At 43.4% G+C, this 26,920-nt stretch overlaps 1 protein-coding gene across 1 annotated transcript; it reads right to left on the minus strand.

Annotated features, from left to right (window-relative positions):
* Nucleotides 1-5,347: 5,347 nt before the first annotated feature.
* On the minus strand, nucleotides 5,348-26,679 carry COLEC10 (collectin subfamily member 10). Its single transcript, XM_082045478.1, has 6 exons — nucleotides 26,195-26,679; nucleotides 14,375-14,446; nucleotides 12,785-12,856; nucleotides 10,752-10,805; nucleotides 9,446-9,541; nucleotides 5,348-8,048 (listed from the first exon to the last, which is right to left on the minus strand). Exons 1-6 carry the CDS (start codon nucleotides 26,340-26,342, stop codon nucleotides 7,657-7,659), a joined length of 834 nt encoding a protein of 277 aa, XP_081901604.1. The 5' UTR covers nucleotides 26,343-26,679; the 3' UTR covers nucleotides 5,348-7,656.
* Nucleotides 26,680-26,920: the final 241 nt, after the last annotated feature.

The following is a 26,920-nucleotide window of genomic DNA, read 5'->3' on the forward strand; positions in this document are numbered from 1 at the left end:
TGAGTTCTATGAAATTAGAACAACTAGGGAGGATAAGCATGGATACCAATCTTTATTCCATAACCTTCCCTCCTCTGCTTCCAAACTCTATACTTGGATACTTTTGATGTAGACTTATGTTGTTGTTGTTATTATTATTATTATCATCATCATTATTATTCTCTTATTTTCTCTTTCATGAGAGTCTTTTAGTGGAATGGCATGCATGGTCACTACCACGAAAACAGTGCAGTGCAGTTATATACATTCCTTGTTAAAACTTTAATGGGTTCACTGGTATGTGCCTACACTGGGAAATGTTCATATCTGAGAAAGCAGGAATAGAAAAATGTGTGTTTCACAAGGAAAGGCTTGTGATTCTCCTTGGTTTTGCAGAACATGTATCCCTGTTGCTCCAGGTCCTGAGCAAGCTCTTTCTCTTGCACATGTGAATTTGCAGAAAGTTCTGGGGTTCTTGAGCTGTTGAACTGAGATTTCTTTTTGGATCTGCTGACCTTTTAGATTTTCTCAGACAGGCTTTAAAGCATTTTCAAGACCTAGAAACTGGCTTACAGTGGGAAATAAATTACTCAGTTCACATGCTAAGCATCCGCCAACTCTATTCACATTTTTCTGCAGTGTTTTACTTAATCTTCTACTGACTGACTGATTATCATTGTTGCTTCTTCCACCCTCCACATGATAAAGTGCCCCACGTGTTCATGGAATGCTGTGGGACAATGGATATAAAGACTTCTATTGTATGAAGTTGGGAAAATTAGCATCTCTTGCTAGTCAATTCACCACTGAGAGGCTAATAAGACAGCAAAGATGTGAAACATCTAACAAGGGGGAAAAAAGAGCAGGGGATTCATGACTGAAATCTGCTTCCAAAAATACATTACTTTTATTAGTTGTACTCTTAAGGATTGAACTGTATATGAAACAGTAAGACCAAATTAATAATTGGCATCTGGCTACTTTTAAAAAGATATGCCTGCTTTGTAAAACACTTAAGCAAAGACAAGTGCAGCTCGTATCTGGGTGGAGAGGGACGATGTATACTGAAACTGCATTGTATGAGAAGGTCATGGCTCTGCAGATGTGCTCCTGCTGTACTGCATCTTACTGTGGAGGAGCTACAGCCGCTTTACTGCCCCAATATCTGTAGATCTGCACTTGATTAGGCACAGGGCTTCCATGGGATTTAAGCATAGGTGTAGCACTGAGGATGTCAAGGGTCTTAGGGATTCAGAGCTCAGAAATGCACACGATCACACACTTCTCAGCCACAGAGATTCGTGTGTAGTTAGCGACTGTTCTCGGGTAGGCTGGTACTGCTCTCTGCAAAACAGGGCAATGCCAGTTCCTGGTCCCACCCACCTGATGAAAATCGAGTGAAACTTTTCTTCCCTGTGTTGAAACATGCGCATGGAGAAACCCTTCCAGGGTAGGGGCAGGCGGGGCTGAATGCAGCAGGTAGGCAAAGAATTCTTCCATGATTTGCTGTTCTCCCTTACTGCATCAGTGCAGCCCAGAGTAAGCTACTGCTTTGATCTTACCTGTTCTTTCTTCCATATGTTGGGTAGGTTATGTATTACTTTAATAAACAAGGAAAGAGAGGAAAAAAAAGAAATGACAACTCATGGCTTTTGGAGCCGTGCTTTCCAAATATCCATAAATTAATCCCACTCTCTATGACACATTTACTATTTTTATCATCACACAGTGTCAAATTACATCTCTTATTAACCTTTTCAGCCAGTTGAACTACAACTACAATGTACTATTTAAGACTATGTGTGAAACTAAATAGAGATGCCTACATATTCTTGTGGCTGTGGTCAAAAATGTGGCCCTCATTACTCTATGTGCTAATTTTTTTTAAGAGATTGAAGAGATTAAAGACAGTGAAAGAAGCAGATCTGCTAATGCCATGAGATTGTTTGAAAAGTTTGACGAAAATAAATTTTTAATGGGATATATTGATTCTGTGATCATTTTTATTAGAAGGAGTTTTAAAAACATATTTACCATGAGTATCTGTATCTTATATGCCTGCTGGATCTGGGGAAAGCAGGAGTTATTGCTTGCACTCAGTGACATGACAGTCTTCAGAATATAGGAGATGATAAATTCCTGGCCCTCCAAGAGCAGGAAGAACGCTGTAGTATTCCTGCTATGAAGTAGCATGATCGTAGGCAGCTGTTTTGTGTTCACTGTATGTCTACAAGCAGATGTATCAGTAGACTGGTGTGGCTGAACAGGGAGCTTGGAGGAGCTCCAGTGCAAAAAGGCAGTACAGAGGAGATGGGACAGGGACAGGCCGCAGTGGAAGAATTTATGAACATTGTCTGAGTACGCAGGGCAGCCTGTGGCTGGTCCACTGCCCGGCCCATCAGCAACACCAGAAAATTCCAAACTGGTGGACCGTGCATGGTGTATATGGTCATGTACCTGCCCCTTGGGCCCCTTCAGGGCCTTTAGCCAATGAAATGCCTTAGTTGAGAGTAGTTTCTAGACCACTGACCACGTATAACCACAGATTAGATTTGACTTCAGGTATAAATGGAGCCCTGCCAGACACCCCATTTTGGGTTGGTCCTCCTTGAAGCAGCAGGTCTGCTGGGGGCTCTTCCCATAGGTTGGGATACCACCTAAGGAAACTCCTTAAGACTGAGAGCCCTCATCTTATAGGTGAGTGATTGCACATTTGGAATCATTATTGCAGGGTTTGGGGAATCTCCTGAGTCAGCTGTGTAGTAATTGGGTTACCCTTGGTATTCGTGGTTTACTAAATGTTTGTTGGAGCATAATTTTGATTAAGAACACATTTTGTTCTTGATTTATCACCCGTTAAATGATTTTGGTTGGAAGAGGAAAAATAAATTCCCCTTGGAGATTGTCATCTGCCTGGATTGTTTCTTGTGTGCCTCTGTGACAAAACCTCAGGAGATCCAAAGCTGAAATGCAGCAGAGATTTCCATGGGAAGCATAACAAGAAGAGCATCCATTGGTATCTTACTATAAAAAGGCCATGCAAGGAAAACATGGGACCGTTGCTGAATAGAGGAGGTGAGTTAGTGACAGCAGACACAGATAAAGCTGAGGAGTTTGGTGGTTTCTTTGCCTTCTTGACCAACAAGCCTTCCCATTCCTCTGTGCTGAGAGCTAGGGTTCAAAGAAAACTACCTGCAGTAGAGAGAGTCAGAGATTATCTGAGAGAGTTTGACTGGAAAGCTCCATGGGACCACACAGACCACATCCAAGGTGCTGAGAGAACTGGTTGATGTCTCTGCAAGGCCACTCTATCACCTTTGAAAGGTTATGGAGATCATGTTATGGAGATCATGGAAGGTTCCTAATGACCAGAAATAGGTGGAAGTTGCAGCCTTCAAAAAGGCCAAATAGACAGTCTAGGGAACTATAAGCTGATCAGTATCACTTTGGTTCCCATGGAATTTATTGGCATAGGTCCTCTTGGAGCACATTTCTGGGCATATGAAGGAGGAGAAGCTGATCTGGAAAAATTAGCATACATCTACTGTGGATAAATCATGCCTGACCAGCCTGATTGTGTTCTGTGATAAAATGACTGGATTTGTGGATGGGGACGAGAACAGTGGATGTCACTTATGTCAACTTTAGCAAGGTTTTTGACACAGTCTCCAACAGCATTCTTACATCTGAGTTAGGATGTTATGGTCTGGATGGGTGGACAACCAGATAAGTAAAAATGGGATGAGTTGGGTTGTACACTAACCGGAGGACAAATAGAGTGCTACAGGGGTCTTATATACTGGAACTGTCCAGTTTAACATCTTTATCTATTACATGGAGGAGGTGATGAAGTCCTCTTCCATCAGGTTTGCAGATAACACCAAACTGGAGGGAACGGTGGATACACTGGTAGGCAGGGCTGCCATACAGAGGGACCTGGGCAGGCTGGAGGAATAATGGGCCAGCAGGAATGTTTTGAAATTCAGCAAGGACAAATGCAAAGTTTCCTTTGTCTGGGAATGCCAAGGCCTTGCACTGACACAGATGGGAGCTGTCTGTCTTTGGTGAGAAGGTCCTGGGGAGTCCTGGCAGACAGCACACTGCCCGTGCGTCAGGACTGTGCCCTGGCAGCAAGGTGGCTAATGACATCCTGGGCTGTGCTAGAGGAACCGCAGCTGGGAGCTTGAGGGAAGGGATTATCCTCCTGCTCAGCACCTGCTAGACCACATCTAGACCCTGTGTCCTTCTGAGGACCCCAGTACAGCAAAGGCATTGAAAAAATGGAGCCAAGTTCCACTGAGGGCCCTCAAGATGTTTGGAGCTGGAGCTGTGTGAGTTGGAGCTAAGGGAACCCGATTTGCTGAGCCTGGAGAAGAGATGGCTTCAGGTGGACCTTGTAGCAAACTGCCAGGACCTGTAAGGTGTCTTCAAGAAAACCAAGCCAGGCTCTTCACAGTGGTGATGGGTGGGTGGACAATAAACAGCAGGTGCAAGTTGAAACAAGAAACATTCCGGCTGGAAATAGTGAAAAGAAAAACATGGGAAAAACATAATATTGGGATTGGATAAAGTGGTTTAGGTGCTGAGCTCTAACAGACCATAAATCCCGAATACTCAGACACCATTTCCTGTGCTCCTGGCTCCATCGCCTTTATGTAGAAACCTGAGGTACTTTACCCACCACAGTGAATTTCCATTGGCTAGCAGTGAAACCTGTGATATAGCCCAAATTCTTAATTATAACAAGAGTATATTTTTCTGCAAAACACAGCTATAATATTTGAGTTAGTGCAGGCTCAAGCTTCCATCTGCATGGCATAGTGCAGAGCTGTATGCACCTACCTGCCAGGTTTCCTGTATGGGAAAGCCTTTTTTGTTTGTCTTGGCCTGTGAGTTAGGCTTCTTGGCAAAATTTATTAACTGGGGCCTCGTGCTGTAGGAATGGGTTACATAAGCACCTGACCACACTTCTGCCCGGCTAATTTGAACGTCTGTGCTGTGCTCCTCTGCTGTCCCTCTGCTGTAGTTAGCAAAGGACCGGCCACCCCAGTCTACTTGTTTCAACTGGTACAGCCCTGCCCAGTATTACAGTGGGCAAAAGGGTTGGTTTTGTTTATTTTCTCTATTTAAGAAAGGATGAAGCTGGAGAGGTAGGAGGGGAAAAGGATGGAGGAACTGGGCAGTTCCAGCCTTTCCATTGCAGAAACCCAACACAGGTTCCTCACTCGTTTCCCTTATCCATGCAGCCAGAGACTGTGACAGTCATTCCTTCCTGTACATGGAGCGTGCTCCAGGATTACTTACAACCCACGGTCTCTTAAAAAAGACCGGAGTTTCAATTTAGACATGTATTCCCTGATTCTGTATTTGAGGAAGTGTGCCTGGTCCAATCTGCGAGCTTGATCCTGCAGCAAAGTATTGCTCCCCTTTCACCTTCTCCCAGCTGAGTTTCCTTCTAAAGAACAGGAAGGTGGCCCATTCATGATGATTGTAGCATCAAGGACACCTCCGGATTTTGTCAGCCAGTGGTCTCAGTATGGTCAGAGGATTCCAGAATTTGGACCTCCAGTCTGACAAGCATGTTTTGGTAATTTTTTTGGTCAGAAGTAAAGATGAGGTGTGGAGAGGATATCAGTCTGATTGTGCCTCCCACAGTGATGTTACTGTGCCACTTCTGCATGACCAGTAAGAACTGATGTGCTCTGAGTGAGGCTAACAGCTTGAACTTCTAAAATGCATTACTTTTCTTTGAGAAACTTCTTAGCCTTGAATTAGTCATTAATTCTTTATTATTACCTATTAATGATTCTAAAACCAAAGTGTTTAGCTTAATGAGTTTATTACTAAGAAGTGTAATTCTGCTGAATTTTGGGGAATATAAATTCCCAGGATGGGAACAATTTGGCATGAGTTATGTTGTGCTAAGTGAACCTGTTTGCCCAAACACTCTCATAGCATGGTAAGGCACCAATGAAAAGAAATGTGGTCCCACTCCTTCATTCACAGGTGTGAATAGTTCTCTGGAGCCTGTGTAGCAACACAGATAATTTGCTGCTTGTAGCAACAAGTGGTTTTCTGGAGGAACAAGTAGCAGAGAAACTGGATTACAAGGGTGGTTCTGAGTCACAGGATGTCCTGGGCTGTTCCTGCGGTGGTCATTGCTCAGAGATGAGATTGGAGTCAAACTAACAATCAGCTAAATGGTTTGGAGGATTTTCCTGTTGAGGGTGAGGCTGGGGAAGTATGACTGCTGCCCAGTTGCCTTGCTGTACACAGCAGTGGAAGGGAGACTCGGAGCTAACCCTTTGCATTGCAAATGGCAGGTCCAGCTCTTCATATACCTAGAGGAAGACTACGTGCAACTGGTGCTCAGGGTGACCTGCAGGGTACATCTGCTGCACTGTGCCTAGTGTCTAGCGTTCTCCTTTGCCTCCTTATATCATTCCTTCATTGTTAGTGTCAAGTGGGAAAGAAAATCTATAGACCTTCCTTGCAGGGACCCCAGGGTTTCTCTTGACATCTCCTGCTGTGAGGAAAGATGAGCCACGACTAAAACCAGGCTCACTTCTGAAGGGAAGATGGTTGCTGTGTCTGAAGAAAAGACCTCCTTCAGAATGAAGATATGAAAATGTGATCCATTCTGGGCATGCTGACAGCAAAGCCATCATGGTTACTGCTGAGCAATTGTGCAGAGTCCCACTGAAGCGCACGACCAAGTTGACCAACCAGACCTGCATCTGGGTTCTTGCGGATAAAGCCTGTTCTGTAGCTGCTTCTTGTGTCACAAAGGCACATGTGATTTTAGATTAGTCATCAAATGTCACTGGCTACTGAGTTAGAGAGTTCACAGGGTCTTGGAATCACCCAGCAATGCACATTGGGGTAGCTGATACTACATGTGCCTGTTTATAGCCTACAATGATGGTGCTCTTCTCAAGTTGCCTACAAGCTGTGCAGGCTTGCATGTGGAAGTGCTGTTGCTGCGTTAATTCCTCACACCTCAAACCAGCCTGATGGACAATGAAGTTGGAAGAAGAAATGAGTCCTCCCCTGCATATCAGACAATATAATTGCACAGCCAAATGAAGGAGAGTATAACATCTTCTAATCCAAGTTTGAAGTTGGCTCTGCTTTGCATAGAAGATCCAACCAGTTGACTTCCAGGGATCCCCTCCAACTTAAATTATTCTGTGATTCTAACAAAAGAAGGACTTTTAAAAGAGAAACTGCAAATCTGTTCTCCCAGCTCTGAAGTCACCACGAAAATTACCGGGACGTCTTGTGCGGGTCAAAGATGAATAAAAATCCCACTCCTTCCATCTATGGACTTTGCGAAGCACATCAGTAATTAGTATACCCATGAGTTTACTATTTCTGGCATTAGTGAAATCATAATCATCTGTGCATGCTCTAGTTTTGCCCCTACATTACACATACAAATGCCCACTCTAAACTACACATAGAAATGGAATAAAAATTCACACCTGGCTGAACGCCCCCTGCAGACTTGTGTTGACTTTATGGTCACTGCCATGTTATCAGTAGTTGCTCTTGCGTAGCTCAGTGAGGTGCAGGCTGAATTGGGCCCTGTCCCTGGTTGTCTGCTCTTCCCACAGTGGATGAGTGAGGAGGAGTTATTGTATGTACAGCAGGTGCCAGGCACGTTCTGTGACACTTCTATTTCCTCTTCTTGAGAAATTCACAGACAAAGTAGATGGTGACTTGGCACTCGGAGTCGTTCCATTCTCCCGTGCTGAGCATTTCCACACAGTCCTCGTGGCCAGCCGGGTCGTGAGGCTCCCCGTCCTTCCAGTTACTGTAGTTCTGCAGTGGGCTGGTGTCTGCATACACAAACTGTCCTTCTTTTTCCATGTCGTTCAGCCCAATGAAAGCTCGGAAGAGGCCACTGCTGGAAATGTAGTCAGCAATCAGAGCATTGGTTGCCTCATCTTTAGGCATGGCCAGTGTTCCTCCTCTGTCCCTGCAGTGGAGCAACGCTTCTCTGTAATTCTTCTCTTCTTTCACGATGTAATAGAATTTCTCATCTGTCTCCCTGATACCTGCTATAACTTTAAGGGAGAAAAAAATTGTTTAATGACAGGTCAACAGGTATTAAAGGTGCTTCTGTTCCAGTATGACAAAGAGATTATTTTTACATTAGAATTAATAAAGGGGAGAGAGGAAAAGTATTCCCACCACTGAACTTTTGATGAACAATGAGGACATGATCAGAGACTAATGCTCCTAATGGGACTGACAAGCACCTTGCCCAAGTTAGGACAAGAGTTATTCAGTCCTGATTGGCAGGTCTCCTGTGACATTCAAGTTTTGCTTCGCTAATAGCTAGTACTAATTAAATCAAGGCATGCTAGATGATCAAATAGCACTGTCTTAACTCTGGATCACTCCCGTTGCTTTGCATGTTTTTGGATACAGATTGTGAAAGAGTGCCCTGGGATGGAAACACAGGGGTATAGAGAGTTTTTAGGGCCCTTTCCATGTAGAGGAAGGTCAATGTGAATGCTAAAATCAGATATTCAAATACAGCATGATATTCAGAGCTGCTGTAGCCACTAAGTGCCATTGACTGGGAATGAAGCTCTGGTGGCTCAGCAGCTTTAAAAGGCAAACTTCTCAGGCAGTGTGTGTCCTGGTGAATCCAGCAGCGCGGAGGAGGGTGCCTGGGCAGCAGGAAGATGGATGGATTGCTGGAATAGTCCAGAGCAGAGCCTTGGCCTGGGGCAGCCAACACTTTCTCAGACGATTCAGGAGTTACCCCCAGGCACAGTTTAGGAGTCAGTTGAGGGACATTCCTGGTAATATGACATTCTGTTTTGCAGGATTTAATAATATAGATGAAGGGTGTTCAGTACCAGTTGCCCACAGTCCCAGCCATTTAATTTACTGGTAGAGACTGTGGAACATTGTCAAAATCTCTGCTGGGAAATGCTTTTCCTTCCTTTCAGAGGGGGCAGTTTGCACTGTCCCCCTGACAATGCTGTCTGCACACATGGCTAATTGTAACCCATGTCTTTGGGTGTCAGTGCCTTGTTACAGGAAAAGGATGCTTGCACTGAGGGGAGCACTCGGTGGTGCCTGCAGCCTTCCCATGCGGCAGAAAGATCAAGAGTTTCCTATTGCTTTCCTGCCTCTCTGGAGCAGATTGACACAAGCGTTTTCCTTCCATCGAGTGGCTGCAGAGCCTGAGCAGACTGACAGCCCAGTTAGCAACCTCTGTATTGTACTCTTCATGATTCTTTCCATGTTGTGTTTGCTTTTATTCATCTGCTGCTTATGTTCTTACAGGTGTAAGACCGTCTCCTTTCTGTATGTTCTAGAGTGCCTCACACAGTGGGACCCTCTCCTGTTACCTGGATGCTTCCATAGAGCAGCAATGGTAGAATAATAGCAATGATAACTGTTACAGGAGCCAAATAAATCACACCAAATACATAAGGATCCTTACCATTCTTTAGAAACTTGATGGATGTGTTAAGACGAGCAACATTGATATTCAGTTGTCCAACAACTCTGCGATATCTTCCGCAGTCACAGACCGTGCCTGATGCAATACAAAGGACAGAGGATTTATCTGTTTAGAAGCATTTGTGTGTGTGGAGGGTTGGCTGTAGCCCATTTCCAAACCTTCTGAAGACTTGGCCTCCACTCATGGAGAGCCAGTCTCACCCTGTCCCCCTGGCCATACTTCTGTTGGTCAAAGCACTTGATATTTTGGCTCTGTACCCTCCCTTACTAACTGGCTTAAGGACCCATTCTTTTAAAAACATGGATAGAAGAATTTGCCATCTTCTTTCCACCCATATCAGGGTAGGATTTGCACATCATCTGCCCATCTCATTATCAATTCCATCTAGTTACATAGATATTGCTTGTCATGGTGATCACTACAGCATTACATCTGAATGCCAGAAGGTCTACCTTTGTATCCACAGAGCACTGGTTCCTTGGCCCTCTAATAGAAACAAGACCCTCCATGAACTGAGGACCTGCTGTTTTCTCAGTGAAGGAGCTTTGTGCGTATGCGAAGAGGTGGAACAGGCAAAACTTTGGTGGAAGGACCATGTTAGTGAACTGCTGCATGCAGCTGTGATACAGCAGAAATAGTTGATACCAACTCCAATAATCAATAACTTCAAGCACTGAAGTCTCAGTTATATTTTTGTTTGTAAACTGAAATTTGGCTTGGCATAGGGTTTTTTTATTCTTCTGTCATTCTCAGGAAGACAATTTGTTGCTGATGGTTTCCCATTAAAAACCAAACTGGCATCACATATGAAATCTTCTAAAAATGAACACAGCTGTGCATTCAAGGTGGGAAAATGTTCAAGGTTGTTAGGACTGTGAACAACCTTCTGGGTCATCAGATCCAAATTCTTCTGTAAGCAGATGCGTTGCATTAATTTGACAACAGACTATGCTTTATCTAAAACACTAATGTGTTTTGTCCTTATGCTCCTTCTAGGAAATTCTTAAAGGTCCACTCCTGGCCTGTTTATGTGTTAGTTTGGATAATATCAAACATTACCCATTAATTTAGGTAACTCTTTTCCATATTTTGTGTATATTGGTATATTCATAGCCATCAGTCATGCCCTATGCAGCCTTCATTTTGCTGAACAAAGCCTTTTCAGTCTCTTCCTGTTCATTCCACCTATTGTCAAGTTTGTCCAGGGGGCTCAAAATTTTGTACAACTCCAGACAAGCCAACCCTGAAATCAAAGATATTCTGCAGAAAAAGATACATAGCATACCTGCTTTCCCTTTTTTTCCAGACACCCCTGATAAGCCTTTGGCTCCTTTGTCACCTGAATAAAGAGGAAAATATATTCTCAGATCTTAGACATGTCAGGGGAGCATATTTTAAAAAGCTGTTTAATAATATATTAATGGTGTGCTTCTGATAGGAAGCCCTGATGTACTGAACTGGCAGATGTGCCAAGTCAAACAAACCATGATTAATTCTGGCACCTGGAAATAAGGAGAACCCTTTAATAGCTAACTCGCTGATAACACAGGCATCTTGTGTGCTGCAGGTTCCTGGTACCACTTACTTTAAATATAAACTGGACAATGATCCTGAGAAGCTGAAAGGACTCAAAAAACCTGCAGGAGGCAGGACCTGGGTTTTCTCATTGCCTTGCAGGACAGAGCCCTTCCCTGGGTTCAGTAGCCCCATGTTGGGATGAGGCACGGGATGAGGCTGATGTGCAACAGGTTACACGTGTGAGCAGCAGTTAACTCCTGCACAACATGAGGTCAGCAAGGAGCAGCATTTCATTTCAAATATAGTTCACAGAACTGTGATTTATTTTCATCCAACTGCTTTCCTCTTCTTCCATAAATCATGATAGAAATGCTTCTCCAAATGCTGTGCTACTATATAAGTGGAGGTGACCAGCTTTTTAAAAAATCTCAGCTGTAATTTAGATCAGGAACAGCTGAAATTCATGTCAGCTCTTCTCATATGAATTAAAACCTTCAGGAGTTAAAAAAACAGTAACGCTTGCTCTGCCTTGTTGATCGTCATGCTTTGATATGCTTTTGCTTTATATGGTTGTGATTTTTAAAAGAAATTAGGAGTTGGCTGTCATTTTAATTAGCATTGCTTGGCAATGCACACTTACAAGCTGAAATTTCAGGGTTGCTTCCTCAAGAACTTGAATGTTTAATGGTAGATTTAAACAGTGATTTAATGACCTTTGCTTCTGCAAATAAAGAAAGAAAATGAGAAAAACTAGAAGGGGACAATAAATTCTAGATTCAGGTTGAGAGAGAGCAGTTGATTTAAAGGCCCAAAGCGTTGGTTTACTTGCAGATGAAGATAAGCAGTTTGTGGGATTCTTAAATTCTATTCTCCTTTGCTGACTGAAGACTTCTGAGGTATCTATCTGCATTTTCATTTGTCTAGGTACTTCTGAAAATTCATCCCTGGGGCCAAATTCTTTTGTTCTTCTCTGGTACTGGGGTTGGCTGGAGGCCACCAAAGGCTTATTAAAAAACACTGGCTTGAGAAGCTCCCAGGGGAGATTGTTCCACCCACTAACCCGCATGCCTGGGTTGATGTGCTGACTGGAGACCAGAGAGCTCCCCTGGGGAGGCTGGAGTCCCTGCTCAGCTTTCGTGGCAGCTCTTCTTGTGACAGAAGTGATATTCCTTCTGAGGCAGCTTTTTAGGAATACCAGAAAGGAATGTCTAAGCCTCTTCTCAGGTAACTAGAGCATCATTTCATGAAATTATTGTCCAGGTAGACTTGGAGTCTACCATGAGGGGCAAGGAGTTGTCCCTGGTTACTTGAGTGCTTTCTTAAAACTCTTAAAATCCTTTCCTGACCAAGCTTTCTCAGGCATCGCTTGCTCACCTCTCCCATGGCAGTGCAGGGGGCAAGTTGTGGCATCCTGAGCAGCAGCAGAATATTGACTTTGGCCTTCAGCATCCAAAGCAGAGGCACAAATTTGGCTTTCTTTTGTAGAGATCTTGCAGGATTTACTTCATGAGGGCCAGATTTCTCCCTTCGTCTTTTATCATTGAAGAGCGTTGGCTTCTTAACTCATAAAGCAAATGATTTTAGGCAAGGAACTCTGATATATTGCATGTGGGAAATAAAACAAATGTTTCACTTAGCTCTCATCACCAATCTTTATGCATAACTTTACTTGGAGAGCACTGGTCACAGCTGTTATTTGATATTACTCCATACCTGGAACTCTCACAAAACACATATTTACCTTGAGGGAAAAAAACCCAACAATGCAGAACACAAGAAAATTCCCAGACCAGAGCTTACCCTTTCCACCAATTGGACCAACTTTCCCAAGCATTCCCTGGTCACCGACATCCCCCACAGATCCTTTGTTTCCTAAGAAAAGAAATGAAAAGAGTATGGATGGTTTCTGTCATTTCTTTCCTAAGGCATTATTTGTTTCTACTGCTGCTGTTTTTCCTGAGTGTGGCCGGTCTGCACATTTGGCAAAGCCAAAAGTGGATACAATAGCACATTGCAAGGCACCTTAGCAGAACTGCTTGTTCAAATGCCCAGAAATGTCATGTTTTCTTACAGAAAATACCAACTAAAACTGCTAGTGAGTACTTAGGTATTGATTTTACTTCACATCCCAACCAGGAAAACAGCAGTTTTTGTTGATTGGTTGGTTTTGGTTGTTTTTTTGTTCTTGTTGGGGATTTTTTTTGTTTATTTGTTTTGCTTTGTTTTTTGTGTGTGTGGTTTGGTTTGGTTTGGTTTTGATTTTGTTTTCCTCCAGCCCAGACAAAAGCCTTTCCTTCTTTCCTTCCTTCTTTCTTGAGGTAAAGTCCTCACAGCTTTGGTGGAAATCCTTCTCAAGGCAGGACTGCAAATAGGGAACTACTAATTTTGCAGCATGTGCTTTCCCAGTTCTCAGAGCACTAAAATAACCAATGCCTTTTAATTGGTTAATAGTTTAAGTTGTAAAATAGCTGCCCAATGACAAACCAATTTAGAGAGTCTTAGTTCGCACACTGAATTTAACATCACTAAGATGCTTTATAAATGGTTGGTTACCTAATTCCCTGCATCTTACCTCATCCTCTTTTCGAGGTAAGAGTCCAAGTCATATGAATCAATTTAAAAAGGGAGAAGTTTTTTTATTATACCAATAAGAAGGTGATTGTAAAGTTTCTATAAAAATCAAAACTTTCCTGATTAGTCTTAAAACATTTTCAAGGAAGAAAGATCATGGTTATGCATTATCATTAAACTCTGATGATGAATTAAGCTTTTGAGTTACAGTATACAACCAAGGCTGACCCCATCGCATCTGGTGCCTACAAGTGCGCTGCCCAGCTCTCTGTGTGGGTATGGGAGATGTTTAATAGAGACACCTGCAGCTCTCAGCTCAGATGCTGTTTGATCAGGGGAACTTTGTTTCTCGGTGTATGACTGTTTTTCTGCAAAACAGGGACATCTGAGATCAAATTTTGTTGAGCATCCAGGTGTACTACTGGGAAATAACTCTCAAAATTCAGTTTCAACTAAGGGATCATTTCAGTAGGAGAACAGTAATCTTTCTGATTATACATATGAGCTGAGTAATGTTTATAAGTATTATCTGGTTCTTCTGGATCTCACTTATGACAGCCACTTGGGAGAGCAGCACTAAGTGTACTGCTTTGTTACATGATTGTTTACATTTATAGCCCTATGTAGATGTCTTATGTATTGGTAGGAATTGCTCCAACCTCTCCAAGCATTACATTCGCTGATTAATGTTTAACAGGATTGTGAAACCAACTGGTGCAACAGGAATGAAAAGCATTAAACATCACTGATCTTATACACCAGTACAGTTGTACAATGGTATTCATATACCAGTACTAGCCAACAAACTGCAATAAATACCTTTTGGTCCTTTTGGTCCAACCTTCCCTTGTTTGCCCACTTCTCCTCTATCTCCTTTTCCACCTTCATCTCCTTGCAAAAAACAGAAAATAAAGCATCATGGTACATTTCTCTCAGTACAGTAAGTGCAGCTATACATCCTGATACAGTAAAGTTCACAGTTGTTTTTTTTTTTTTCCTACTGATTATTTTTTATTTCACTTTGAAGGTACAGTAGCCACAGGTTAAATTTCCAGAGAAGAGCTGATGAATCTGACCATCATTAGGAAAAGCTAAACACTTCCCTTTCAGAGGTGCTGTTTCAGCATGAGAATTATGTAACACCAGCTTCCGTCCCTATCCCTCAAGCCCTATTAAGCCATAAAGCAGATAAATAACACAGTCTTTCTCTGTTAGGAAACCTGTGCACACATGGGAGAACTGCCAGGGGAGGCAATCAGAATTTATTAATTGTTCCTAGTGACTCTGTTCATAGTGACTCTGTGTTCAAGGTATGCAGATGCTTTTGGAATGGGAGGAATGTAAATACCTTGACATAGATCTTAATGTAGACTGTAGCACTTAGTATGTCAGAACTCTTGCCTTCAGTTTTTGACAGGTAACATTTATATCTTGGTATTACAAATGTGTTTTGCAATTACTCCAATGCTTTGTTTTGGAAATGTCACACACAGTATCTATAAGAGGTAAACTCATTGCATTTGTTACAGTAGTGCAAAGAAGTCTTCAAATGAGATCAAGACCCTATTACACAGGTTTCTGTTTAGTTCTGTATAAGTACTATTGTAAGAGACAGTCATTGAGCAGCTTACAGTGTAAAGGAACAAGACAGCAACTAATGGGAAAGAAATGCTATCTCCTTCCTTAAGTAGTATACAATTTCACTTGACATTATGCAGGATATTTGAGGCACAACTACAGTTGATTTTTGTGTCTTTTAATTCTTAGTTTTGAGCAAAATCCCAAGAAAAAAAATATATATTTTATATATATACACATATTTTTTTTTAGGCAACTACTAGTGGAAAAGGCAACTCGTGCATCAAATGACCTGCACTGGATATGGTAGCCAAGCCTCTCCCCCTGTCCCCTGCTCTGGTCTGCAATAAGCCTTGTCCCCCTGGGGAAGTGGTGCCACAGTCTCTTGGCCAAGCTCTTGTGCCTGTGCCCGTCCCTTCTGGATAGGGAGAAGAGGTGGCAGTTCAGCCTACAGAAACCCCACCTGGAGTCCTGTGTCCAGCTCTGGAGCCCTCAGCACAGGACAGACATGGGCCTGTTGGAGAGGGGCCAGAGGAGCCACAGAAATGGTCAGAGGGCTGAACAGCTCTGCTGTGAGGACAGGATGAGAGAGTTGGGGCTGTTCAGCCTGGAGAAGAGAAGGCTCCAGGGAGACCTTATTGCAGCCTTTCAGCACTTAGAGAGGGTGTATAACAAAGATGGGGACAGACTTTTTATCAGGGCCTCTTATGACAGGACAAGGGGTGATGGTTTTAAACTAAAGGAGGGGAGATTCAGGCTAGACATAAGGAAGAAATTTTTTACAATGAGGGTGGTGAAACACTGGCCCGGGTTGCCCAGAGAGGTGGTAGATGCCCCATCCCTGGAGACATTCAAGGCCAGGCTGGACAGGGCTCTGAGTAGCCTGATCTGGTTGAAGATGTCCCTTCTCATTGCAGCGGGCTTGGACTAGATGACCTTTGAAGGTTCCTTCCAACCTAAACTGTTCTATGATTCTAAAGTCTGTCTGCATGTCAGCAAGAGAGAAGTGAGAAGAACAGCATTTAGAGACAAGACCAATAAGCTGTCTCAGTGAGGATGGTGCCGCCAGGCCTGGCAGAGGGTATTGAGGGAACTGGGGGTGCTGAGGGTGACTGTTCCCCAGGCAGCCACTTCCAGCCTCTCACAAGCAGTGGATTCAGGGCTTACCTGAGCCAAGCACTGCAACCAGACCACCCACAGACAACCCCCAGTGATTCTTCCCTGCACCTCTTGTGCCTATTAAATGCATTTGTAGTTTTGACCTCCATAATATCCTCTGGCAAAGAGATCAATAATGTAATTATGTGCTGAGGGAGAAAGTAGTTTCCCATGGTTGCTTTCAGACTCATCATTTCTTTGGGTCTCATTTTCTGAAAAATACTGCCCACTCATTCCTGATTTACCTTCTCCTACTTCTGTAGCCACAGGTTGCATGTCATGGGCTGTTCTGTGGGGTGATGTGACATGAGAAGTGGTGCATATTCATTGCAGCATATAAAATGTAGTATAGTATTAGCTATTTGGCTCCTTTCCATGTCAGACTGGGGTGTGTCTGTCTCTGTATGCCAAAAAAACCTTCAGTGTTGGGGCTCTCTGTGGGGAGCAGACTCACCCCGTTGGTCAGGATGCCCCTTGGGGGGTAGTCAGTGGTCCAAGCTGAGGAAGATAAAGGGCTGAACTTCAGTCGGTGTTAGAGGGAAGAAGCATTTGCTGGAGGGATGAACAAGAAGGAAGCATGATGTGGGTTGTGTGATGGCTCACTCAGGTGCTTTGTTTGTTTTTAACACCAGCTACGACAGAACAAAGTAGGAAGGGAAAAGACTACAAACAGTCAGCAATAGAAATTTTAAACATCTCTGTTTTCACTGGTTCTTAAAAATAGTTGAAAAGTACATACTTCCAAAAGCCAAGATCCTTAAATATCCAGCTGAAGCTGTGGGTCTGAGCCTGGAGCTGATGGAAAGATGCCTGTTTATACTGGGTTCTTGTCCACTGATCATCAAACAGCAGAGCCAGAGAATGAACGGTTTAATTTTGCTGTTGACCTCAGTGCTAACAACATTTACAACTGAGAAACCAAGAAATTGTCCTTTCCAAACCCATCCGTGAAACCCTTGAGAAAGGCGTAGAAGTCACTTCTCAGTAGTTCAGCAATTTAGAAAAGATTCCCGGAGGCTGTCAAAGAGCTTGTGAAATGAAACTCCGGGAGAAGGTTAAGAGCTGATCTGATCACGTTCTGCAAACCTGTACAGCAGGATAAATGTGTGATAATAGAAGGAAGCAAGGTGTGATTCAAAGGATGGAAAAGCTGGATGAACCCAGACTGGAAATGCAACATGGGGATATTTAACAAATGGACCACGCTCTCTGGCAGGGGAGGGAGACATAGGAGGTTTTTCATGTCCAGCCTTTCCCTGTGCAATGAATTCCTTTGCCTAAGATACGCTGCAACTCTGGGTCTCATACAGAAACTGCTGATCTTTGGCCTGTGTCATGCAGGTGAGCAAACCTGGTTCCTGCTGACCTTCCAGACCAGGCCTTGTCACCCTGGCAGTCCTCATCACCTCTGACATTCCCTGTGCCTTGCAGGCTGCTGTGTTCGGTTGAAGGCTCTAGAGAGACTGTTGTTTGCTGCACAAGGAAGACCTTGGTGCAAGAAAGATGCCTTTTTTTTTTGTTTTGGTAAGAAACATTGCCTAGACAGTTAATCTTAGGAACTGCGCCCAGGGGAGAAAGTCAATATACAAGTGGAGAAGCTGTGATTACTTTCCAGAGATGTGTTTTTCCAGTCTCAGTTTCAACATTTTGAGCCACTAAAAGCTGCAGTGGCTTTTTCTTGGAGACCTTGGAGCAAGCTTTTCACAGATGGAGCTTCTGGAGATGGAGCTCGGTTGCCCTGTATGGGCCATCAGACTGCGAACTGGCAGATGAAAGGGGTAAAAGGTGTGGGAAAGTTTGTTCTGGACATTTTGAGAGATTAGGGAGTGTCTCAATTTTTATTGCTAACACTTCGTGTAGTCCCAATTTTTGATCAAGCCCTCGAAAATCCCAAAGGAGAGGGAAGATCTATCACCTGTTTCATCTTGGTGCAAAGCAGCCTACCACATCCTGCCTTAGTTTCCCTACCTAGGAAAATGGGGAGAATGATAATTTGCCTATCTGTAAGGAAGGGAAATCCTGTTTTTCTCCCTATATTGCATCTGAGAATGGGTAGGCCATTGCAAAGCAAGGGTGAAAGCAAACAGTATTAATTAGTGATACCACTTCGTTGTTAATCTAAGACTGGATTAAGCCTAGTGCTTCATAATATGGTGTTACAAATGCATTGTGTCCTCCTTTAGCTGTTGTGTGCAGTGATCTCAAATTTTGGCGAGAAGTGTGAACTCTTGGGTTATGCTCCCCCCTTGTGGTCTCCTATGATTTGCAACCAAGTAGGAGGGACTGTGAGAGGTTGGTTGACTTTGTTTTGGGCAGGGGTTGAGTTGGCTTCGTTTGTAATTTATAAGTATCCCTCCCTTTCCTCTCAGACTTCATGTGGACAGGCTGTCTCACTATATTAGCCACTTTTTTTTTGTGAAAAACAATCTAAATCCTACCAGTACTCTGGACTCAGTTTTTGATTTTTGTACTACTGTGCTTTGTGCAACAGGAGGCTTTTTAATAGAAAAATCCCCTCTGATCCCTGAGCTTATATGCTTGTAGTCTGTACCTAGAGGTTAACCTCTTCTTTGCGCCACTTTACACTTGGGGCAGTGTCAGATTGAGTTTTAACCTAATTAGCAGATTGTCACCTTGAAACTATGGTTGCAAGGATGTCGACACTGGCATTTGAAGCATGGGTGAAGCACTCGGAGCCAGTAGCTGAAGCAGGACTATTTCTCAACCTTATTAGTATTCCCTCAAGCTGATTCAATTTTTCTGTGCCACAGATTTAAAATACCAGACTATTAAAATGAACACACGCATCAATAAATTACTAAATTCTTCCAGCTTGTGACTGTGTGAGACAGAAGGAATGCAGAAGCCATAAGCAGTAAATTACTTTTGCAGCCATTAGAAAATTTTAACTATAATTGAGAGGGAACCCCAGTCCTTCCTTTTCCTACAAACAAGCTCAGGAAAATTTTGAAGGTCTAATAATGAGCAGGACTTTTAACAGTTGAAAGGGGCTCTGCCTTTTCAGGAGTTTCACTAAAGAATACAATGTTCAGGTTACATTTGGTAAGAGTTTAATTAGTAAGAATTTACTGACCTTCAGGTGACTTAGATCTCCCTGCTGAGTGTTCTGTAGGCAATTTATCTGGTTTGTATTCACGAATCGAGGAAGTTTTGAGGTTAAATTTTTCATGTATGTTTAGTGACTCTCCAAGTCTTGCGATCAAGGGCTGACCCTGGTCCTTAGAGAATCAGGGTGTAATCCCTGGGGATTATGGAGCCCACATTCAACTACAGAGAGAGCTCTGCATCAAGGGCTTATGCTGGGCTACAGCACAGTTGTCCTCCTGCGTGAGATACTATGAACTGAAAAAAGCCTAGCACCAGCTAAAAAGTCCTTGAGAAGCCCTGAGGGCATGGCTGATTTGCTGTGGGGGGAAGGATGGTTAATCTTCAGTATGCACATGGATGCTTTGCACTGTTTTTCTTGGATGTATTTAGCATTCCTAGGCATAGCCAATGTCCCACTGCAAAGGCTTTATATGGAATCTGTTACATGGTTTTACCCTCTGATCATGCGTGACACAGTTCTGCTGAACTCCATGTTTCCTGCTCATCGTCCCACCGGAGGTGGATCAGGGACTTTCCCCACCTCCACAGACAGAGCGTGAAGAGCATGGATGATTTCTGCCTGTCCTGGGTGTTAAACTAAAGATGGAAGGAGATGTTCATCGTTCTAAAGCCTAAAGAACCCTCCAGGAGTGACTGAATGCCTTGCAGATAGCCACAGGACTGTCCCTGCAGCCTGGAGACACCCAGTGACCCCGAGCACGGTTGAACCTCTGCAGCACTTGCATATGCACAACCTCTGTTGAGAGGTTTTGTCACCAGAGGGAGTCGCAGACTCAAAGAAATAAGCAAATACAGCCCAGTTTGTCTTCCCAGTGTACCAGCACGTTACAGAAACGTCAATGGAAAGCCTCAAGATTTCCTCTAATTTCACTTTCAGTGTCTTTTAGATCGTTAGCAGATTTCCCATAGCAGTGGGGATTCTTGCTTTCAAGCTATATATGGCCAGTGAGGACAGGATTTCTTGACATCTTCTGCCTATCTGACATGATGTCCTCCTCCCTGTCCTTCCTCCTCCCGTCAGCTCGCAGTGCTGCCCCACACACCTCCCTCCCCTCTGCCTGATGCTGAGCATCATCTGACCCTGTGTTGAATGGACTCAACTCACGAAACAGCTCAGTGAAAAGTCTGGTGAGTAAACAGCCGAGCCAAGCACAAGGTGAAGGCAGGACCACCGGGTTGCAGTAGGGGAAGATGATGATGTTGGGCCTCCCCTTTTAGCAGAAAACCTGACAGCTGAGTGCAGCTGTTGTGTGCAACTGCACCCATGGCCACTCTCCCAGGTGTCCTGCAGGAACAGCAGGGCTCCCACAGATTTTCCTGGACATGTCCTTTTTCACCCAGTTCCAAATTAGACAACAAGGACCCTTCCCTGGTGAAACAGAATCTTCAATAATAAGCTGGATTCTTTGATTGCTTGTCTGAATTCCACTTATAAACATCCATTGACTTCGGTAGAAATACCCTCTTTGTCTATTGCATTGCATGAGCCAGACCCAAGCCTTCAGTTGGCTCAGTGAAGCTGCCTTTGCGCATGACAGGGATATGTAGTATTTCTTTAATAGCACAGAAACGGTTTAAATTATTCTTGATTCTCTTTTCACGTGGTCTGACCCATTTAATTTCCCAAGCTGTTCCCCTACCATTCTGACATGATCTCAGAGACCCACGGATTATGGGGGCTTCAGTGAGGAATCAGGCTGACATTGGTAAGAAATACAGACCCAATATCTTCTGAATTTATGTAGTTAAATCCCCATATGCATGCCTTGTAGCTCAGGCTGATAAACTGTGGGAACTTAATGTACTCTAAAATGAGGAATTCTAAAAGACATGAAAAATGGAATAATGTTGAAATTAAAGGGCTCTTCAGATCAAACTTGAGGCGCTAAGAGGGAAATTTAGTTATAGGTTTGAAAAGCCTATAGGATGTGGTAAGGTATTTTATGTTTTCAGAAGAAAATGTGGATAGCAGTGTATCTGGTTTCTGAGAGAGTTTGAGATTTTCCAGGAGTTGAATTGCGTAAGTGCAATTAAAGCTAAGGAATGGACAGCTATACTGGAGACCACAGTAAATGCTATTTTGAGGAGCCAGCCAATGTCATAGAGTTTATAAGCATCATTTGTCAGAAATAATAATAAGGAAACGCTTTACATCTAAATTGCTATGGGAAACTCCCGGTATTGTTCAGATTTCATCTCATTCCTGTTTCTCAACCTGGATCTGATTCAAGACCTTTGAAGTTCCTGTGTCTGGATTTCAAAGGAAATGAGCTGGGACCTGGGACAGATAGCACATTCTAGAGCCAGTCTTCTGAAGCACTGACCTCCCAGGAATCCATGTGCAATCAGCTTCTGCACAGCCAGCTCCCACCCCAGTCTTCTCCCCCTGCTCATGCTTTTAATGAGAGTTTGGGAGTCTGCATTTTGGGCCCTCTGCTTATTTCTGCCCTTGTGTTGTTGCTTGTTGATTTACTCAGGCCAGGTCAGATCTCACATCATCTATGTCAACAGATCACTCAAAACTTCCTGGGCAGGTTGGACAAGATGGAGCTGGCAGCCTGCAGATGACAGCAGGACAGAAGGATGGACAGAGCAAGGACACTGGCGGACGGCAGATCCCAGGAGAGCAGATCCTGGTGTTCCTGCCATGGCCAGGGCGAGGACCAACAGCTGGTGCTTCCCTCACTGCCATGGCTGCTGCCTCCCCACAGACTCAGTGCCTCTCTTGGCAGCAGTGACATTCAGCCAGAAAGGGTAGAAAGTAAGCGACAGGGCCATGACAGATTTTGCTAGGCCAAGCACTTGGCTGCCCTGGGAAATCCATTGTTCTGTTTACACTTGACCTGGTTCTGTTTGGGCCCAAGAAGTCAATGGAGTACAGAACTTGGCATTTATTGTCCTAGTTACTCAGCTGTGGATAAGCATTACCCTGAGGTCCTGTGCTGAAGGACTCCGGCTACAACCAAATTTGTCCTAAACTTATTGAATCAAACACCAAAAGACACTAGTTACAAATGCTGAAAATCTGTTCTGGTCCAAAGCACAGATTTTCCACTTAAATTTGAGAAAAAACTTCTTCTCAGTGAGGGTGACAGATACTGGAACAGGCTGCCCAGGGGGGTTGTGGAGTCTCCTTCTCTGGAGACATTCAAAACCCACCTGGACATGTTCCTGTGCGACCTCACCTAGGCGTTCCTGCTCCAGCAGGGGGATTGGACTAGATGATCTTTTGAGGTCCCTTCCAATCCCAAACATACTGTGATACTGTGATACTGTGATTTTTTTCTTTTTTTTTTGTTTCCCAGGGTATTTCAATGAGGGTCCTAGAAAATGCCTCTGACATTTCTATTTTTAACTGCTCTATAAGCCAGCTTGCTGTGTATCCCAAAAGCTTTCTCAAGAAGGCAGAACAAGACAGTTGTTTCACTAAAGGTATGTTCATTTAAAAGAATCCTCTTTTTGAGAAGGGACCAGAGCATTGCCTACAAAAGGAAATGGGCAGAGGAGTGCCAGATTTTGTGGGTTTTTTTCATATTCATTTTTTCTCCTTTTTCTGGAGTGCACATTTAGAACATTACTTTGCATATTATTTTTTTACAAACAGACAACTTTCATTTGCTTGCACCAGCAATGGAAAGGCAGCAGAGCAATGGAGGGAGTTGCAAGGTGCCTTGTTTGCGTGACGCAGAACCACCAGAGGTCAGACTTAAACTCCTGTTTCCAGTGCTGAGCAGTTTAATTCAGACTGACTTCCACCCTTGCAACAGAAAGCGCAGAAGGCTTTTTACTTCATTCCTCCTGTTCCTGGGAGACTGCATCCTGCCAGAGTATTTTCTAGCTCTTTGTGTTATACACAAAGGCCTCTGGTGTTGCCTCATGGTGTTTGGGAGCTGGTGGAACTGTCACAACCGGTTTGAAGACTTTGCTGATAATCAGCCTGGAATTACCCTTCCTTTTCATCCCATCACTCATATCATACTTTTCTTGTGACATCTCAAGTGTGAGCATAACGAAGAGTATAATTTTGAAGGGAAGAATTTGGCTTGCACAAATTAACCTGGGCAAGTTACATGTGGCTTGTACAAGAAGTGGCCTATTTTCGCAACACTAATAACCCTTTTTGAACAGGTGATTTTCAAGGTGAGCATGCAGAGACGTCAAGTGCTTGCTCCTGAAACAACACTGAATGCCTGGATGATGAAGTGAGTAATGCAACCTCCAACAGTGCAAGAAACAAAGGGTTATAAGTTCTAAGTCTCTCCAAACAACCTCACTTCTCTCTCAGCTTTCTCCTCTCCATTGTGCTGTGTCATGGGAACAGTAGTATTGCCGCTGCAGAGGTCCAGACCATCCCACAGGTAGCCCACAGACTGGATCTAGCCTACAGAACAATTGTGCCTTGCACTGGAATAGGTGAGGTGGAACAGAGTAGGAAGGTTGGATATTAGGAAAATATCCAATATCAATTGGATATTAGGAAAAAAACATTCACTAAAAGGGTTGTCAAGCATTGGAACAGGCTGCCCAAGGAAGTTATTGAGTCACCATCCCTCAAGGTATTTAAAAGATGTGTAGATGTGGTGCTTAGGGATGTGGTTTAATGGAGGACTTGAGCTCAATGATCTTAAAGGTCTTTTCCAACCTAAATTATTCTATGATTCTAAGTCTTACAGCTGTTGAATACATTTTAATTCCTTGCACTTCTAGGTGCTTGAGCCCATTAGACATGCCCTTGTTCATATGGAAGGAGGAACTTAGCACAAGAGGAATCTGGCCTGTGGTGGTGGAAAAAGTTGGTCCATGTACTGTGTGAGCTCAGCACCTCTGTCTTGTGGGAGCACCACTGTGTTCTACCGTAGCTGAAGATGCTGAGCCCGTGGAGGTGAGGGGGTGGAACTTGGGCAGAGTCTCCCATTTTCAGGAGAATGGTGGACAAAGAGGCCAAATGGATGCAGCACAGGAAATAAAACTTAAAGCAACAGAAGTCAGAGGCTTGTCCATTGTCAGGGTAAAGTTTGAGCAGCAAAGTGTTGCCTGTGGCTGTGGTGGGATCGTAGTGTGGGGATCGTGTGCTCTGAGTCTGTAGATGAGAGATAGAGGAAGACTGGCAACAGGACAGATTTTCTTCTGCCATATTAGGTCAAGCAAGCTTCATCCTTGACTACAAGGGATGCCTGAGCAGTAACAGGGTAGTTCACACACCAGCCTGCTCAGTCTTTAATTGCCCCGCTGACTGGCAGTCAAAATAACCCATGCCATTGAGAGCCACTTTTAACAGTCCCGGATGAGCTCAGCTCTGGTAGGAACTGAAATTAGTCTAAAGGATCATGTCACATAGACTGCAAAAAGTATTTGATGACCTGAAATGGATGTGAACCAGTAATTTGGAAGTGATTTACTCAATACTGCTTTTACCAATCATGGATCTTGGGCATGGTAATCTAATTTTAAGGTAGTAGTGAGGACCGTGCCAATATACTGTCCAGCTCCGCTTGTGTCTTGGTGTCAGCCAGGAGGCAGTAGGACTGGTAATGACTAAATCCTGACTTTCTCAGTGTCACGCTTGCAAAGAACCATAATATCTAACCTTTAAATGCTCCCTATACAAGCTAGACCACAGAAACCAGCTGGAGTCCCAGCTACTCTCATGTTGTCACCAGACCACCTCATTAGCCTTGTGACTTGTTAAACACAATTCTGTCAAACTCTATTCTCCAGCCTGCCATTATTCAGATGCTAACTAAACAAACTCCCACTGGCTCCCTTGGGGATCATTACATCTCTCTGCATTTATGCTGTGGCAGCAAAAGTTTAAGCTTGGGTTGTAATCATAAAGAAATTAACTTGCTGATTAAAAATGGTCCTTTAAGCAACTTGCATTTGAATAATCCATCATAAAAACAAATGGGTAGCAGTGCTTTGGACTTGATAATTTTTTTTTCTGCTTAGAATTTAAATCAGTTGCATTTTTTTTCTCTCAGCCTGTAGCCTATAGGAAAATACAATGAATTACTAAAAAGAAAGCAATGGTTTGAACTACAATAGCCATGGTGTGGAATATATAGATTAGATCTGTCACTGCAAGATAGATTACTATGTCGTAGACCTAATTTTTGTGTGAGGCACCCTCCAGGCAATTCCATTGACGTTACTGGTGTTACACAAAAAGTAAGTTAATGCAGAAAATTTGGGTTCAGATATTTGCAAAGTGTTTTCAAGATAAAAGAACTGCACATGCCAGAGCCAATCTAGTTCTCATTGAAACCTGTAGTGACGGTCCTGTTTAATTCAACAGGAGCTGCTGGATCAGGTCTGACAAACGCAGCAGAGCTGTGCTTACGAATAAGCATTTGGAAACAATGACAGTTCAGTCATTTTAAATATTGCATATTCCTCCCTATCGATAGGTGCAAAGTGAACCACTAACAGTTCACAATAGGTGCTCACTTTTAGATGAAGTCACTCAGTTTATGGCTGCTAGCTGTACTGGTTGTGACAAATACGAGAAGTAAGAGATTTTATGTGGCGGGAGAAAGACGCCAAAGGACAGCTCTTAACTTATATGAGGCTATGTGACACTGTTCCTGAAATTAAACAAAGGCAAATTCAAATCTCCTTGCTTCATAACTTTCCCCCATCACAGTTCCACTTTCCTTTCTGCAATAATTCACATCTTTAATCCCCAGCCCATGCCACAAGCCCGCCATGTCTCTATTTTAAAAAATCAGCCTTTATCAGTATCAGTCTTAGCATTAGTAACCTCATATTCCTCACCTTTTGGTCCAGGTAAAATTGTGTGTGTTGAGCAGACATCTGTTGTAGGTCGGTTGTCAACATCGAAACCAAAAATCTGAACTTGGAAGATAAAAAGCACTACTAGGGTCCCATATTTCCTTAGCTGTTGTTCTTTCTTTCTGCTCATCCTTGCAGCTTCTCAGGAAATGCCTTTCGTTGTTACAGTCTTAACAAATGCAGCTGATTCAAAAATAAATGCTCCACTAACTGAAGCAGTGCAAAATTGGGAGCTACATGCAAGAACAGCTAAATAAAGTGAAGAAAGGAGTTCGACAATGCTGTAGTTATTTCTGTCCTGCACATTATCCAGGATATTTATTTAACGCTGACAGCTGTTTATTCCAATTTATCTCTTATCTGTGAGATGTTTAGCTGCTTTTTCCATGGAAAATTTCTTCAATATATGGGGATATCTCTTTTGTAATTTTTTTTTTCCTTTCTGCACTGAATCTTCATGCCCAGCTTTTCACTTACTCAAGAGACAAAAGACTTTGCTATTGTAACCAAGTGGGCACTAATTAATTATAGGATACTTGTGGCTGGGTTTGTGTGGGAAGAGTACCACAGGCTCCATAAAACATCTAAAGAGACTTTTCCACAAAAGCTTTCCTCCAAGGAGATGGTTAGTGACAGTGGATGAGCTGCCAGTCTGCTGTGGGTAGAAATCACTGCTACCATTTCGCAGCTTTTGGGTGCCATGTACCC

Source organism: Streptopelia decaocto, assembly GCF_964273445.1.
Source record: "Streptopelia decaocto genome assembly, chromosome: 2".
Lineage (NCBI taxonomy): Eukaryota > Metazoa > Chordata > Aves > Columbiformes > Columbidae > Streptopelia > Streptopelia decaocto.

Coding starts and splice junctions, on each gene's coding strand:
- COLEC10 (XM_082045478.1), bottom strand. CDS start 26,342: ATGAGCAGAAAGAAAGAACAACAGCTAAGGAAATATGGGACCCTAGTA. Junction 14,447..26,194: donor AATTTTACCTGGACCAAAAG/GTGAGGAATATG, acceptor GTTTTTTGCAAG/GAGATGAAGGTGGAAAAGGA. Junction 10,806..12,784: donor TGGTCCAATTGGTGGAAAGG/GTAAGCTCTGGT, acceptor CTCTTTATTCAG/GTGACAAAGGAGCCAAAGGC.